The 16,383-nt window shown below is 44.5% G+C and overlaps 1 protein-coding gene across 2 annotated transcripts in view; it reads right to left on the bottom strand.

The window, feature by feature from the left end:
• Positions 1 to 181: 181 nt before the first annotated feature.
• Positions 182 to 16,383, bottom strand: part of PTPN11 (protein tyrosine phosphatase non-receptor type 11) — a 66,741-nt gene continuing 50,539 nt past the window's right edge. For both annotated transcript variants that reach the window (XM_069496869.1, XM_069496870.1), the window contains exons 11-16: positions 12,969 to 13,123; positions 11,951 to 12,018; positions 11,187 to 11,338; positions 6,580 to 6,692; positions 4,478 to 4,579; positions 182 to 3,778 (exon numbers count right to left, since the gene is read on the bottom strand). In XM_069496869.1, coding sequence (XP_069352970.1) covers positions 4,510 to 4,579; positions 6,580 to 6,692; positions 11,187 to 11,338; positions 11,951 to 12,018; positions 12,969 to 13,123 — 558 coding nt within the window. In that variant the 3' untranslated portion in view covers positions 182 to 3,778; positions 4,478 to 4,509. The remainder of the gene's footprint in view (positions 3,779 to 4,477; positions 4,580 to 6,579; positions 6,693 to 11,186; positions 11,339 to 11,950; positions 12,019 to 12,968; positions 13,124 to 16,383) is intronic.

The raw sequence follows: 16,383 nt of genomic DNA, 5'->3' as shown, positions 1-16,383 counted from the left end.
ATATGTGGGCAAAGAGGCAATTACGTGAATCTTTTGAAACACTAAATGTATAATAAACAGCATATTATCAACATTTACATGATTCACATCAAAATGATGACATCCTAACGTATTCCTTTTAAAGGATAGATTTATCAATAAAATATTACATATCTTTTAATACTCTGGTACAATACTTCTTCATATACTGCAGGAAAATTAATTGTAGGTCTAGTCATCTGCTTAATAAAGAATCCTTTTCCATTAGCTTTTATTAATAAAAGAATCACAATTAGGTCATAAATAAACAGGCAAATTATTAATTACATGATTTGAGGTTTAGGATGAAAACTGGTAAAAATTAGTTTGATATACAGCAAAGTTATACAATACGCTAAAACCAACTGTTTAATATGTTTGCCTTGTGTGAACTGCCCATAGTGAAAAAGGAATAAACTTTTTAGTGACGGAAGATACAATAAAGTATATTTTGGAACTTATTTTCCAAGAGGAAAAAGGAAAGAGATTTCAACAAAATTAAGGGCTAATACAGATTCTAAGAAAGGCATCTTGCAATCGGGGAGGCCATGTGCTTGCTATATATAAAATTTTATTCCCCCAACAACATACAGAAAATAAAAACTGCACTGGGTTTATATTTATGTCTACAGTCTAAGTTTCCCTTATGGATACTAATCTACAACAAAACACTTCACAATTGCATACTTTTCCACATTCCCCTGAACTAGAAATAACCCAAGATGTTATATCAGTTCTTAAAATCTCCAGTAAAAGAATCCCCTAAAAATAATCTTGATCATTTTCTTGGCTGTTCCAAAGCACCTGGGCCACGTAAAGAACGCAGACACCAAGAAAGTCCTACCTATGTTTTCTCATCCCCACTTAGCCACATTTGAAAAGTCATTGATTTCAATGGCAGAGATGACCATAAATTTCAGAAGGGCCACACACTGGACACAAGGTGTCTTTTTATTTTATTTTTTAAAAAAAGCTATTAAGACTCTGAAATTTGGCTTTTATTTTTTTAACCCCAATACTGCATGCCAGATAATTCTTACACCCCAAATATAAAATCCTATGCTTATAATTTAAAAATACTCAGCCAGCTATGGAACATTGTGCATATTTAATGTCTACCAGCAACCAAAAAGTAGACTGCATATGTGTATCCTTCACACCTATTCTCCAGGTAACCTGATTCACCCATTACTGACTGCTCTGGCCCTGGGCCCCTTGACTTCCTCAGACACCACCTCTTTGGAACTTTCCTGTCCACTATTTTTTAAAAACTGAACCTCGAGCTCCCCCCACCATCCCAGCCCTTCTGCCTGATTCCATTCCAAGTAAAGTAAACTCATCTGCGAACCTGCAATCACCTTTTACCAAACACACGACAAACCTTAGCAACCTAGGGACTATGATATGAATCTTGTCTTGGCATTAAGTTTACGTAACAACATGACAGCTTGCTGACCTCATGGAGGGAAATCTAAATGAAATCAATGTCCTAGAACAAACAAAGCTGGCCAAGATCAGGTACTTCCACCCCACGTGCAAAAACAACTGATCTTCAGCTACAGGTTAATGCAGCAGATGTATCTGTACAATGGAACCCTTGTATGCTGGTGAAAGACTTTGTCCCCAAAGTCAAGTCAAGACATCATCATAAAATTGAGGCAAAATGGAGAACGGTTCAATGTGATAATGCAATAAAAAGAACAGGATTCTAGATCCTTTCTGCAAATACTGAACTGGAATCTGTTTCTTGATAGGCTTGCCAGGAAGACAGTAGTCATGGCATTCCCCTAAGAAAGGACCCTCCAGGCCACACCTGTGTTCTGAAGCAATTCTAAGTCCAGCGGATCTTGGGGCAGGCGTGGGGGCGTCGGTGGACATTCTGTCTGTGAACATGGCAGCCACTGAGCTCCCAAACGACCTCAGGGTTTCAAGGGACCAAAAAGACCTCGGAGAGGAACTACTGCCAGGGCTGGATCTAGGCCTTCCTTTCAGGAGCCAGAAGAATCTGAGGAGATCGCAACGTCACGGCAAAGTGGCCGTAGCATTTTATTATCGTTACAAAAGTCAACCCAGGATATTTTCATTGAAATATACTCACTGAGTGACGATTCAACACACGAGGCAAAGAGGGATGTCTTTGGAGAAGGCACTTAAGGTAGGACATTAGCAAGTCTTACTGCTTGGCTAAAACAAAAATGAGCTCACTCAATCTGGCCGGAGGCCAGTCAGGACTGTTCCTTCTCACCTTGGTCCAACTAGAAACCAGTGGCATCAAAAAAGCGTCACATTCCCCATAGTCTGGGGGTGCCCCAATGATGGGGTGGTTCCGCTCGCAAAACCTCTGTCCCCCTACACACATCCATCCTTACAAGACCAGTTTTCCCAAGTGCTGGTTCAGAAAATATGCTCGGAGCTGGCAGAACTGGTTCATGAAGCTTCTAGAAGGCCCTTTCTTTATTCCTCAGTCTGACTTTCAGCTTATACCAGCTATTGTAAGCAGCTTCAGCTTCCCAAGGTCAGTAGCAGTTTCTACTTTTGCTAATATAGTTGGTTTTCCATGGCACTGGCTCTGACAGTCTGTTTAGACTGGTGGCCCCGCAATGAACTGCACCTCCACCGCACGCCCGCTTCTTGAATCTGGGCTGGGCTCGTGACTGTTTCATCACTAGAGGGCAGTAGAAGGGACGCTGCGAGAGTTCGTCTTAGGACGGCCTGGCTGCTTCTGCTTTCAAGCTCTTTGCAGCTCTGAGCTGCACACAGCGGGTCTAGATACCCTGCTAGAGAGACCACAGAGAGGAGGAGAGACCCTGAGGGCCGCGTGCAGGGAAAGAAGCCCAGCCATCCCAGTGTTTCTGCCAACCTGCTGACCACATGGGTGACCGCCGGCAAGGCCAGCAGAAGAACAGCTCAGCTGAGCCCAGCTCAGAAAGAACAGTTGGGGGTGGAGTGGGGTCATTTTAAAATTTTGGGGTGATTTGTCAGCAACATTTGACAACCAAAAACACTGTTCATCCACAGATGCCTTTTTTCTAAATACAAGACAATTACTCAAATGCAAAGAAAATATGGCAAACATTTTTCCATCACAACCTTCTCAGTCAACAGCTGAATGGTAATTGGTCATCTGTTAAGAAGAAAACATACCTCTTTATACTAATTCATAAAAATTTTATGATTTTTTTTTTCTCTATGATTCTTTAACGGCAATGCAAAGGTAGACAGCGTTTGACAGTCTCAGGCCCTGGCTTAAGTATCACTGAGCCAAAAAAAGAAGCCATCAAAATGAATTCTCCACTACTGGATAAGCGATATGAAATGAGATTGTTCTCACTTCTCTGGGATGTTGTTACTTAATTTTCCCAAATCATTTCTTCTTACAAGTGCTCTATCATCCCCCACAAAAAGAAAAAAATTAAATTGGTTAAGGTTATAACAACAACAAAAAAAACTGCCCATACCTAGAATTTGAATCCTCATAATTGGCAAAACATAGAGCACAATTTAACTGCTTCCTCAATTTAAAACAAAATTTTATAAAATATATAACATTGTCTACATTGTAGAGATGATTTCTTCTTATCTGAGGAAATGAGTAATTGGAAATCGGGTATTGTTAAGTTAAAATACAGGTTTTACATGGTTTCAAATTTTGCTTATTAAAAGGTAGCCAATCACAATGCAAGCCTTCCAAATTCATTCTTCACATAAACTTTCTTGCATCCATTCTTGATCTTTTTAGGGAGAGGGTGAAAGTCCACATCTAGGGAAAAAATAAGTTAGAATCTTTAAGGAGCATACATCTAAAGGCTTGACAAAGCATTAAACAATTCTGAAGCAGATTTAAAGCTTTTAAATATACTACCATTGAAGTGGGAATTTCAACATGAAATACTGACACTTTGAGTTTCTAACTTATTAAAACATATATCACATACTTGGGTCACAATCTGAAAAGGTAACTGACAGAGAAGAGACACACAAGAGATATAAATTCCCAGCAGAGCTGGAAGGGACATCAAAGGCCAGGGGGTCTGGTACCCTGTGTCACACAGCCGGTCAGAAGTCAAGTGAAACCAGAACTCAGGCTTCCTAACTCCCAACCACCCAGTGCTGTGTCCCGAAGCTTCCAGATCCCTCCAGATCATCCCCAGCACAGCGTGGGTTAACCAACTCTAACAAAAATTGTAGGACCAGTTATACCTGTACCAATATCAACCATCTCTCTGGAATAAGTACTAGCCTTGCCCCTTGCAGAATTAATTCTGTTTGGTTTCAATGCTTAATGAACTGTAGACTAAATCCACCTTGGAAAAGGAAGCACAGAGAGAAGAAAAAGGAGGCTGGTTTGTAAAACTCAATTATGGCACACTCTGCTGAAACACTCACAGATTATTTGCCTGCTTAAAGATGCTGCAAATTATATAAATAATTAACCAATAGAGCACTGGCATTGCAATACCTATTTCTGTGCGGAAGCTTTGGCAGGTCTTCTCATCTGAAACTTTTCTGCTGCTGCATCAGGCCCACATTTTCATAGACTCTAGCATTATCTTCTCTCATTCTACAGAGAAAAGAAAATGCAAGACATTTATAAAAATGTAGACCATGCTGTTTAAACGTACTCGGTATTTATAAAGCACACTCTACATTCTTTGGGAACCGGATATGGTGCAGACACAGTTCCTGTGCCCAGGGGTGGACATTCTCGACAGGGATAGGAGACATACGCATACAGCAATTTAACTGCAAAGTTCAAAGTCCACTAAGAGCCTTGAGTCCCTGTGCTCTCTGGGTTTGAAGGAAAGTGGGTTGTTCTAAGGAGGCTTGTAGGATGAGGCATATGAGTTACACCATGAAGGAGGGTGGGACACACACATTACAGAAAGAAATGATATTAGCTTCCAGCAGAGGAATCTGAACGGGCAAAAGCCGCAAGCCCTCAGGCAGTGATTAGAGATCCACTCAGCCCCAGCTCAGGTCGCATGAAGGGGAACAGCTGGTTTAGGGCCCCAGGAAAGAGCCGCAGCATCAAAGCACCCAGACTCCTTTCTGCTGAGCAGGAAGGGGTGATCAGAGGAGGGCAGGAACCCAGCAGCTGTGGGTGCCGGCTGGAGAGGGCTCCGGTACGAGGGTGTCCTGTGTCTGTACCCTACAGGGCGGACATCAGAAATGAGAGGCCAAGAGCCCATTAGCCACAGGTATGCCATTGGTACTAAGGGAATCATGACAGCTGACTCTGTCTGCCAACATGAAAGGAAAGCTTTCTGGCAAGGACTCAGAGCCCTGACGTTCTGATTCCACTGCAAATTATTGCAGAGAGCAATTTAAAATACCAACTTCCCCAGTCAGTCCACCGGGAAAGAAAAAAGTAGGCACGAAGAAGAGGCACCTTGGAGTAGAGAATACTTCTGCTATATAATTTCTTTTCAGTGTTAAATAGAAAGCAAATAATACAAGCCTCATGTATGCTACCTAAAACATTTATATAGAATATTAAAGTCAGCAGGCGTTTGAAAACCTACATCAGAAGCAAACAGAGATAAGAGTCTTAGGGGAAAATAAAAAGTAAATGTTATACTAGAGAGTGACTTTAGAATATATAGGAAAATAATAACTTACAATTGCTATTCATATCACCAGTTTAAGAAATGTTCTCCTATCATGTTTTAGCGTAAACAAGGAGTCAGCAAAGTTTCTCTGGAAAGGACCAGAAAGTATTTTAGGCTCTGCATGCCATACATGGTCTCTGTCATATGTTATTTTTGGGGTTTTGTTTTGTTGTTGGGTTTTGCTTTTGTTTTACAACCCTTTAAGAACCATTCATGGACAATATACAATAACAGGCCATGCCAGCCTGAGCAACATAGGGAGACTCCATCTCTATAAAAAATTTTTAAAAATTAGCCGGGCATGGTGGCATATGCCTGTGGTCCCAGCTACTTGGGAGGCTGAGGCAGGAGGATCGCTTGAGCCCAGGAGTTTGAGGGGGGCAGTGAGCTCTGATGACATCACTGCACTCTAGCTCAGGCAACAGAGCAAGACTTTATACCAAAAAACAAAACCAAAAATCAGGCCATGTCCCAGATTTGGCCTGTGGGCTGTAGTTTGCTGACCCCTGGTTTAAACACCAAAAGCAGATTTCCGTTGACTGGTGGAGAATCAGCAGATCACAGTTGTTTTGACACATTAATGGTCAATTTATTTACTTTTCTTAGCAAAGAGTCTTAACACATCGTAAGAGATATGACCTTGTCTTGCAATAATCCCCGTCCCATCAATAGAAACATTAGATTCTTCTTGGAGAACCACCGCCTGATACACACATAATCCTATATAATCCTGGCTAGCACAGCAGTCGGCCTTCAGTTTAGGACAATCACACTTTAGTTCAGACGCCATCAACACAATCCATAGAAACTGCCAATCACTGAGACACGAATCGCTGGGCAACAGCAATGTGCGCCAGTGAGAGGCACATGCTACAAAGACTTGTTTTTTGTTTTTAAAGCCTTTTTATAGCACTATGTTCAGGTAAAAAGAATTTTCTTCATCACTACTTACTCTGCACAGGGTGGCGTTGGGGTACAAGGCGGGAGGGGACTCTGATCGCCACTGGTCTGGTCCGCTAGAGAATACTTAATATTTGTGTACTCGTGCCCTTTCCTCTTGCTTTTCTGAAAGTTGGAAGAGTGCACATATGAGGGACTATGATTTTTGTAAAGGAATAAAGAAACAAAAAAGGTATTTCACCAAGACAGAGAGAGAGAGAAAGATAGAGAGAGAGAGAGAGAGAGATACAGAGAAATAGACAGGTTACACCCTTGAGAATACTGATCTGTTGACCACATTTTTAGGGACTTCACCTCCTCAGTGTAAATACACCAGATGGGTGAAAAGTACTTTTGAACCATATAATTCAAAAGCACAGAAAGTCATGTGCTATCGACTTACTGCATTGAATCAAATGCACCTATTTCTGCGCTAAGAGAAAAGTCACACCATCCTTGCCGCGTTAGCATGTAATCATTTCATAGTTTCGTGTGCAACACATGTAATGATTTTCAGGTAAACAGCTGGGAAAAGAAGTCCAGAAATAAATTCAGTCTAAGTAGAAATGGCACACAGGAACAAAAGACAATAGTGTCTTATCAGAAGCAATAACGCACTTTGTCGTATCTCCCCTAACCCCTGGAAAAGGCCGTAGCACCTCTCCAAACTTCGTTCGTTGTTGGCTGTAATGATATCCTGGGGGTGGGGGCGCGGGCAGGAGGTGGTGTGCACAGGCAAAGAAAATTAGCAGGAATGTAACCTCAGCTCAGATGTGGAATGAACTGTATTTGGGAAGACTTCTAGTTAGATGGCTTATCACCCTCTCCTACTCCTCTATGCGCCTGGAAACAGCCAGCTGGCCTCATTCTAGCATTGCTCAGGACAGGCAAACAGCAGAAAGGGTGGGCTTATCAAACACCGATGTACACGTGGGAACTTTCGTGCTCTGCTGGTGAGAGGGTAGATTGGCACCATCCCTTTAGCGTCCAATTAGTGGCAGTAGCGTTAACTAGTTAATACCTAGTAAAAAATAAAAAGGTAACCCTGAACACCTGCTCCTTGAGAAATCCCTGCACAGAAGCCGAAGAGCTGTACAAGGGTGGCCTGTGACATGCTATTTTTGATAATGTCCTGGCCGGGTGCGGTGGCTCACACCCAGGGCCCATCAGCACGTAGCCCCATCATAAGTCAAGGAGCTTTACAGATCTTAAGTATTCTCACCACACACACACACAAAAGTAACTACATGAGATGATGGGTGTGTTAATTAATTTCATTGTGGAATCATTTCAGACATGTATGTGTATCAAAATATCATGTTGAACACTTTGGATATATACAATTTTTACTTGTCAAATATATTTAATAAAGCTGGAAGGGAAAGGCAGTGATGAAAACAGAAAAGGTATTACGGGAAACAGGTTAGTAACACAGTCTGTAGTATCTACCTACAAGATATTATTATAACTTACAAAGGAAAAATAGTAATTTACAGTAGAGAAACCTGACAGACATCACCTTACTCAAGTGATCAAAGTTCCCACCACCAGTAATGAATCAAATTATCATTGTGCTCCTGCTATGATGCACTAAGAACACAACATTACTTCCGTGACAGTCCTGTCAAAACTACGTGACCTGAATCTAATCAAGGGAAAACATCAGACAAGTCCAAACTGAAAGGCATTCTACCGAATAATTGGCCTGAACCCTTCAAAAAGGTCTAGGTCATGAGAGAGAAAGAATGACTGAGAAACTGTCCCAGATTAGAGACTAAAGATACATGACAACTAAACGAACTGTGTGACCCTGGACCACATAAAGGATATTGGTAGGACAAACTGGCAAAATCGGAATACAGTCTGGAGGTTAGACAGTAGTATTATATCAGTATATAAATGATCCTGATTTTGATCATTGTACTATTGGTTATATAAGAGAATGTCCTTATTTTTAGAAAGTACACATTTTCCAAACATTTAGAGGCAGAGGGGCATAAATGTTTGCAACTAACAAACATTTCATTTTAAAAATTTACAGAGATAAGGCTGGGCACAGTGGCTCATGCCTGTAACCCTAGCACTCCGGGAGGCTGAGGCAGAAGGATCGCTTAAGCTCAGGAGTTCGAGACCAGCTTGAGCAAGAAGGAGACCCCCCCATCTCTACTAAAAATAGAAAAAATTAGGCAGGCATGGTGGCGTGCACCTGTAGTCCCAGCTACTAGGGAGGCTGAGGCAAGAGGATCACTTGAGCCCAGGAGTCTGAGGTTGCAGTGAGCTATGAGGACGCCACTGCACTCTAGCTCCAGCAACAGAAGAAGACTTCATCTCAAAAAAAAAAAAAAAAAATTTACATATATATATAAAATTTTTTTAAACAGAGAGAATGAATGAATAAGTTCAGTATGTTAAAATGTTAACAGTCAGGAAAGCTGGGTAAAGGAAATTCCATGCACCGCTTCTGCAAATAAAAAATTTTTTTTACTGCTGTAAATGGAAGTTAACAGAAAATTCTACCTCCAAGTAGCCGGCAGAGTGTGAGAACTGCTTATAAACACTTGAGAATTTTCTTAATCTTGCTTTGTTTGCACTTTCCCCTGGATTCCCACATCTGATTCTGTGTTTCTCTTCTGCCTTTCCCACGGCTCTTCACCCGTCATTTATTTAATTTTTTTTATGCTGATCTCTCTGTAGCAAATTCTTTTACTCCCAAAGGTCCTCAATGCTTCATAATTTTGGACATGCCTATATTACAAAATGATCAATTACCCTGAATGAGTTTTATTCTTTGGCCTAACATAAAAATCAGGTGGGTTTCAGGTTTTTTTGTTTTTATGTGGAGATTGATGCTTAATATTTTTAAGTCTGTAACCTAAACCTTCTACTAAATGAAAGTACTTCTTACTTTACCACGAGCCAGTTGCCAGAGTGATTCAAACTGTACAATGCAGGAAACTACACGTTACAGGATATCATTTGTAAAAATAAATAATCTAAGCCTACACGTTTTTAAAACTCCAAAGGTCCATACCCCAAACAGTAGCTAAAATGCTTCCTAGCACAGCACTGACACCTGTCAGCACCAGAAGTCCTGGCTGAACGAAGGAAGGAAGGAATCCAAACATTCTTGGGGTTGGATTACCAGGACATTCACTCTTCTACATCTGTAACACTTAAATTATCAAGGAGCATATTTTGCTTTCGTCCCCTGCCTCCCCCACCCCAAAAAGGCAACAATAAAGATTTTTTTTTTTTAAGTAATTCCTAAATCCAACCTACAACCTCAGAGTTAAGGTCAGAGAGGCCCTACAGCAATGAGAAGAGGTAAAGTGCTATAAAAGCTATGGAAGGAGGGTCCCTAAATTCTCTAAAATAAGGATAAAACCAAAATTTCTAAATGAAATAAAGAGAGCTTTTCTCCCCTTGCTTTTCCAAGCAGGGCTACATCATGTGCTTCAAGATAGCCCTGAACACTTTCCAACTTGTCGCAACTGTGCTGTGTTCACTTCGTATTTATTAGGCGTCCTTCCCTTTGGGCAACTGTTTGCTGCACTATTCCTGGACCAAACTGAGAGTAATGGCAGATACACACATAAAATAACCTGCAGTAACCATCTAAATATTTCATAGCACCTAAAATAATACAAATTCAGATTTAAAGCACTAATATTCAAAACTGGTATCTTGTTCATTATTTGACCTTGCATTTCTCTACATATTCTGTTTCTGAAGATGTTTTTGCGTAATGAAACAAAAGCATTGTGTGAGCTGAGATCCTCCTGAACTCATCAGCAGGTACCTTACTCCGGCTAACCAAACTTTGATAATGTGCCGCTACTCTGCTAGGCTAAAAAATCTTTCAAATAGGTGGCAGGTCCCATTTTGAAAAGAGCTTAGTTCCCACTTTGAAAAGCTGAGTTCTCTGGAAGGCAATGAACAGGGTAAGGCAGGCAAACGTCCCTGATGTTTAGACACGACCCCCCGCCTGCAGCACAGCAGTGGGGTTGCGGGGTGGGGGAGATGCGCACAGCCCCCAAAAGAGCAGTTCTCCTCATTTCCCTCGTCTCAGCATATTCCTAATTAACCCAGCTTTGTGTCTGTTATGAATAGCTTCAAATGGAAAGGCTCCAATTCCACATTCTTCTTCATTATGCACAGCTTATTAAAACTGAAATTTCACTGTTTCCAACTCGACCAAATTAGTGGTTCAAACTGCCGTGCGCTATTAAGAGCGAGGCATTCGTTTTAAGAGATGGAAGCAGGATAAACATGGCCCGGATCAAAGCTGGAACAGGCTGGAAACTTCAAGCCCTTGAGTTCTAAGCCTGCCATGGGAGCCTGGGAACGTCATAACCTTTCTGCGCGGCAGTTCCTCGACCTGGCTGGCCAGGACGATGGCATGGTGCCCCACCCTAGCTGCTCTGGACTGAAAATTCATAGCTATGAAGGAGGGAATAATTACCAGTTTCCAGAGGGGCTCTTTTAGTTGGGAACTTGTTTCCCCTTCCCAAATAAAAACGGTTGTGCATCAGAGCCCGTCCTCCTGCTCAAAAGGAAAGCATATCCAAGAGGCCTAGAAAGAAAAGGAAAATCCGAGTGCCAGCCCCTCCGGGCTGATACCTGCTCTTCTTCAATCCTGCGCTGTAGTGTTTCAATATAATGCTGGACGGCCATATAGATAAATCGGTACTGTGCTTCTGTCTGGACCATCCCTGACCTCTGGGACCGCACCATCTGGATGGTTTTGGGAACGTCAATGTCGCAGTCAACACCTACAAAGCAAACACCACAGCCAAGAGGAAGTTATTTAATGCGAAACTAATTTGTTTTGCTTTAGAAGCAGGGTCTCTCTACGTTGCCCTGGCTGGACTTGAACTCCTGGGCTCAAGGGATCCTCTCGCTTCAGCCTCCCAAGTAGATGGGAATACAGGAATGTGCTACTGTGCCTGGCTCCATGCACAACTTTTGCGAGACTTGGAGATAAAGCTGATTTAGTCTTTGCTGTTTCAACTGAACGTGTTCCAACAGCTACAGCACTGAACTTCCGACCAATATCAATGATCCCAGATCACATGATAAAGTGTGGGAGGTCGGGATCCCCACTCTCTAACAGCACCCCATACCGCAAACGAGGCTAGGAGACTAGGTAGAGATTGTCACTACATGTGACACAAAAGGCCAGAGCCGTGGGGTCCACACCTCCTAGACCTCATTTTGTACCAAAAGCTCAAATTGCATCACTTCTGTTCTCAGGCAGACATAGTAAAAGTCTTCAGCCTAGATTTTTATGAAAAATTCTTCTCTTCCCTCAGCTATGTCAGTAGCTCTTTCCTTCCAGAAACTCAGAACAGGAACTGCAGCTTCTTGCCCTGCCAATGACCTACCTTTCTCTCTGATGATGTCAATAAGGATATCAATCACAATGAACGTCCCCGTCCGGCCAATTCCAGCACTGTAGGCAGAAGGACAAAAAAGACGGGGACAACAGAGTCATTCATGGGGGTTTCCTACTGAAAACCACACTATTAATATTAACAGAAACAACGTCTGCTGTTGGGAGTTATTTATAAGATCGTCTATTTACGTCTGAAAATATGTTGGCAAAGGGCACAGGGCTTTGGAGTCAGCCCAGCCTGCTCTTGGAGCCCAGCTTCCCCACTACAATGTCCTGATGCGAGTCCCTTAACCTCTCTGACCCTCAGTTTCCTCATCTGTGAAATGGGGACAGCAGCACATACCTCATAGGGAGGTATTGTGAGGATCAAATGTGAATAACGTACAAAAAACACTTTGCTCAGAGGCTGGCACAAAGCAAGTGCTCAATAAATGGTAGCTTTTTAAAACATGGGACAAATAAAAAGTTTCACATATATCCACTTGCCCAACAAATGAAAGAGATTTAGGGAACCAAACTTTCCCCAGCGTGACCATGAAGCCCAAACTTGAGCATCAACAGTCCACACGCTCTGGTGTAGAGCCCACGGCTTCCAGCAAAGGCCTTGGTGGGAAGCAGGCAGAATCTTGGGAAGCAAACAAGTGCAGTGGCAGGAGAAAAAATAGATCTTATTTACACAGTAAAAGAGAACAGAATCACAGTCAAAGAGATGAATCCTAAATTACTATATTAAAAAAGAAAACCAAGCAAAAATGACTAGACTAAGGGATCTTTGAGAATAAGGTCTGTGTCCACCCCACCCCCACCACCCGACACCTGGCAGTCCTGTAGGGTCTATGAGAAATATACTTTGGGGTCAAAATGTCCCTTAATGTAGTTTGTCCATACCTCAAATAGATACTAAATTTCCCCTACAGTTAAAGAGCTGGGGTGGGTAGGTAAAAGCAAGCCGTGGGTGCTGGGAGACGGGACAGGCTGTGGCCTACAGAGGCAGCAGGGGCTGTCACCTGCAGTGCACCACGACTGGCCCTGCGTCCGTGATGCTCTCCTGCTTGTGGTGGACCTCCTCCAAGAAGTCCAGCACGCCCCCGGGGTCACTGGGCACTCCGTGGTCCGGCCAGGTCCGAAAGTGGTACTGCCAGACGGTTCTCTCCGTATTCCCCTGGAGTAGAGCCAAGAAAAACCAGAAAAGAATTAAATAAATCAAGGGGTTGAGGGTCCACCCGGTTCCAAGTTTACCTATACCCTGCGTGAGCCAACGGAGCTGAGAGGCAGAGCCTCCGTCATGAGAATCAAGATGCCTAGCACGACAGTTCGTCCCTCCAGGTGACTCCAGCCTGCGCCATCTCTCTGAATCACCAACAGCAGGTAACGCCCCGGTCCCTCCTCATCCATGTGGCGCTCAGCTCTGGAGGCGACTGAGGCCTCCAGGGACTCGGGTCTCTCCTCCCAGCAGAGGACAAAACAGACATTTGTTCCTGTTTGTCATTCTTTTATACCCAACCCTCCCCACACACACACACACACACACACACACTTTTATTATAGTATCATTATATTTTTAACTTTTGTTTAATGCAAAGTAGAGAAGACAGGCTTTGCAATCAGATGGCTGGGTTAGGCTTAGCTCCCAGGCATTCACACTGTGGCCCCTGGACATCTCTAAGCCTCGATTTCTTCGTTTCCAAGTGGGAACAATGATCTCCATCTCACAATGCCGTTGTAAGGATGCAGTGAGCTCACCGAAACACGCACAGCCGCGGCCCAGCACACGCTCAGAGACTCATCACGTGGTGGCTATTTTGAGGATAATGATCATAAAGATCAACAATGGCACCAAGACCACAGAAGACCAAAAAGTATCATGTTTCTGGATCTATCCAGATTAGGTAATTATAGCAGCACTATGCATTGCAACATCTTCTTCCCATACATCTGGAGACAATCCAAGCTAAGTGACATTTTTAAAAGGGATTTAAAAAGACATTTTAAAGCGCGCACGAGAGAGTAACTAAACCAGTGTCCACCACCTTGAATTGCATGCATTTAATTTGCCAATGTCATGAAAAAAAATTGCCTTGATGTTACCGAGTGACCTAAAAATCAGGTGGCTACACAGGTCCCAGGAAGGACAGTCAGGGAGTGAGAGACCCGCCCCAGCCTCAGTGCACATCCGTGCCTCTCCTCCTTGGGAAATGGCCAGGGGGATCCCCGCCCCAGCTCCTCCTGGGGAGGTCAGGAGGCTTAAATGAGATCACGTGACAGCACTTTAGAAATAATGTAAAATGCTATGCAAAAAAGCAGATAATGTTTTCTCAGCAATTCAGGAGAAATGATGGGTCCCCTGTCACACCACGTCAAGGTTCAAAACACAAAGCCATAGGCTGACGTCGCCCATACCTGCTACTCTAAATATCTGGTAGCGAGACGGACGGTTTATCACCTAATCTGAAGAAAAATCTAACTGCTACTCAGAAACCCCTGATAATGGGAAGACGGGCAGTTTATCACCAAAGCCGAAGAAAGGCCTATCCGAGTCTTCGTCCAGTGTCCTCTACATCTCGCCAGTGTCCTCTACATCTCGCCGGTATTTCTACACGACAGCTACATTGTTCCAGCTCCTCTCAGTCTCTGCGACAGGCTGGGCCTCCACCACCCCACCCCACCCGCCAACATCAGAAACCCGAACGTCCCACCCCGGGCCACCACCGCACGCCTTCCAGCTCGCTCCGGTCCCCTGACCCCCTCATGGGGCCCCCCAGACACTGAGCCCTCGCCCCACTTTCCACCCGCCTCCTCCAGTCCCTGCTCCCTCTTATCCAGCCAGAGGGCCACGTCCTGGGGTGACAACTGCTCTCCGCCACACGCCTCCACTGCGACCTTCCCTGCCTCCACTGTACCACCGAGCAAAGCCCCGGGCCTAGACAATCCGCCTACTTTCTGTTTTGTGTCCTCGGAGAAAACTCAGGTGATTGGTGTCACTAAATGTTCACGTTCACCACTCAGCCGGGCACTCAGCGCTGCCCAGAAATGTCTGGATTTCTCGCCCTGGTACACACTTACTACTCCCCACTCCTCTTTCCTCGGTCTGTCCTCTCATCTCCTGCAACCGCCAACTGAAGTCCTTGCCTCACGCCTCAGAGAAGACGGAGAAATCCAGCCCTCTCAGCTCACCTACAGGCACCTACGGCCACCTGTTGCCACAGAAGAAATGTCCCTCCATTGCCCAAAATCAATCCATCCATGACCCTCCGTCCCATCTCCCCTCCTCGTCCGCCCTCCACCCCTGCCTGCCTGACATCTCTGCGTTGTTGTCTCAAAGGCATCGCAGGCTTTACGTGGCCGCAGGGAGATTCCTGGTCCTCCCTCCATCCTCAGATCCACTGCCGTCCACCCACGTCTCAAGCTAGAACGCCACCCGTCATCCTGAACGCCACCCTGGCCCTTCACGCACTCCACCGTCAAACCTCTTGCACGTCCGCCTCCACGGTGACCTCCGTGTGGGCCTCTTCCTTCCAGCACCCCTGCCACTGGCCTAGTTCAAGCCCTCTCATCTTTAGCCAGGCCTCCTAACCGGTCCTCATCCCTGGACCCCCTCCTGTCCCCGCCAATCAACTACGGCTGCCTGCTGCATTTAGGATAAACCCCAACCTCCTGTCCTGACTCAGACACATTGTTCCCTGTGCCTTAAAAACCTCCCTCCCCCTCTAAAGTAGCCCCAAGAGCCAAACTATCCCCACACCCTGCAGCCTTTACCTCCAAGCGCCTCTCACGTCCACTGCTTCTCTTCCCATTGACACTGACATTTTACACACAATGTTCCCTTCCAAAGGAAGGAATAAGAAGTACAACAAAAAAGAACAATTGCTGAAGTCTCTGCATACATGGAGAGGAGGCCATCAACCTAGACCACTGCAGAGGCCTCCTGACAGGGCTTGGGGCCACTCGGGTCACCCCATCCCAGTCACCTTCCCGGTGCACAGCTCTGCACGTGCTCATGTGGCCGAAGAGCCGTGGCAGGTTCCGTGCAGATTGACAAGTAAAGTCCAGATTTCTTAACCTGATAGCTGAGACTGCCCTTCATTCTTTGAAGGGGAATCTTTAAACAACAACAACAAAAAAAAGACAGATTCTTCCCAATTTCTCTCTACCCATTTATTCCCTCAATTCCCCACTTAACCTTTGTTCCCCCTAAATCCCATTTCCCTACCATTTGAACTTCGGTACCAGAGCTCAAACAGCATCTCCACCCGGGAGGCCTTCTCCCCACCATCTGCTCCCGTAGAAACCGGACCCTTGAAGGCCCAGTTTCTAAGAAGGCCTCCCGGGTGCCCCAGCCAGGAGGGAGTCCCACACTTTGCGGTACCAGGCACTTTGGGCGTGTGCTACAGCCTGTGTCTGCTCTGGAGCATAACTATTTGT

The sequence above is a fragment of the Eulemur rufifrons genome, chromosome 21 (assembly GCF_041146395.1).
Source record: "Eulemur rufifrons isolate Redbay chromosome 21, OSU_ERuf_1, whole genome shotgun sequence".
NCBI lineage: Eukaryota > Metazoa > Chordata > Mammalia > Primates > Lemuridae > Eulemur > Eulemur rufifrons.
This window is presented reverse-complemented; position numbering and strand designations above follow the sequence as displayed.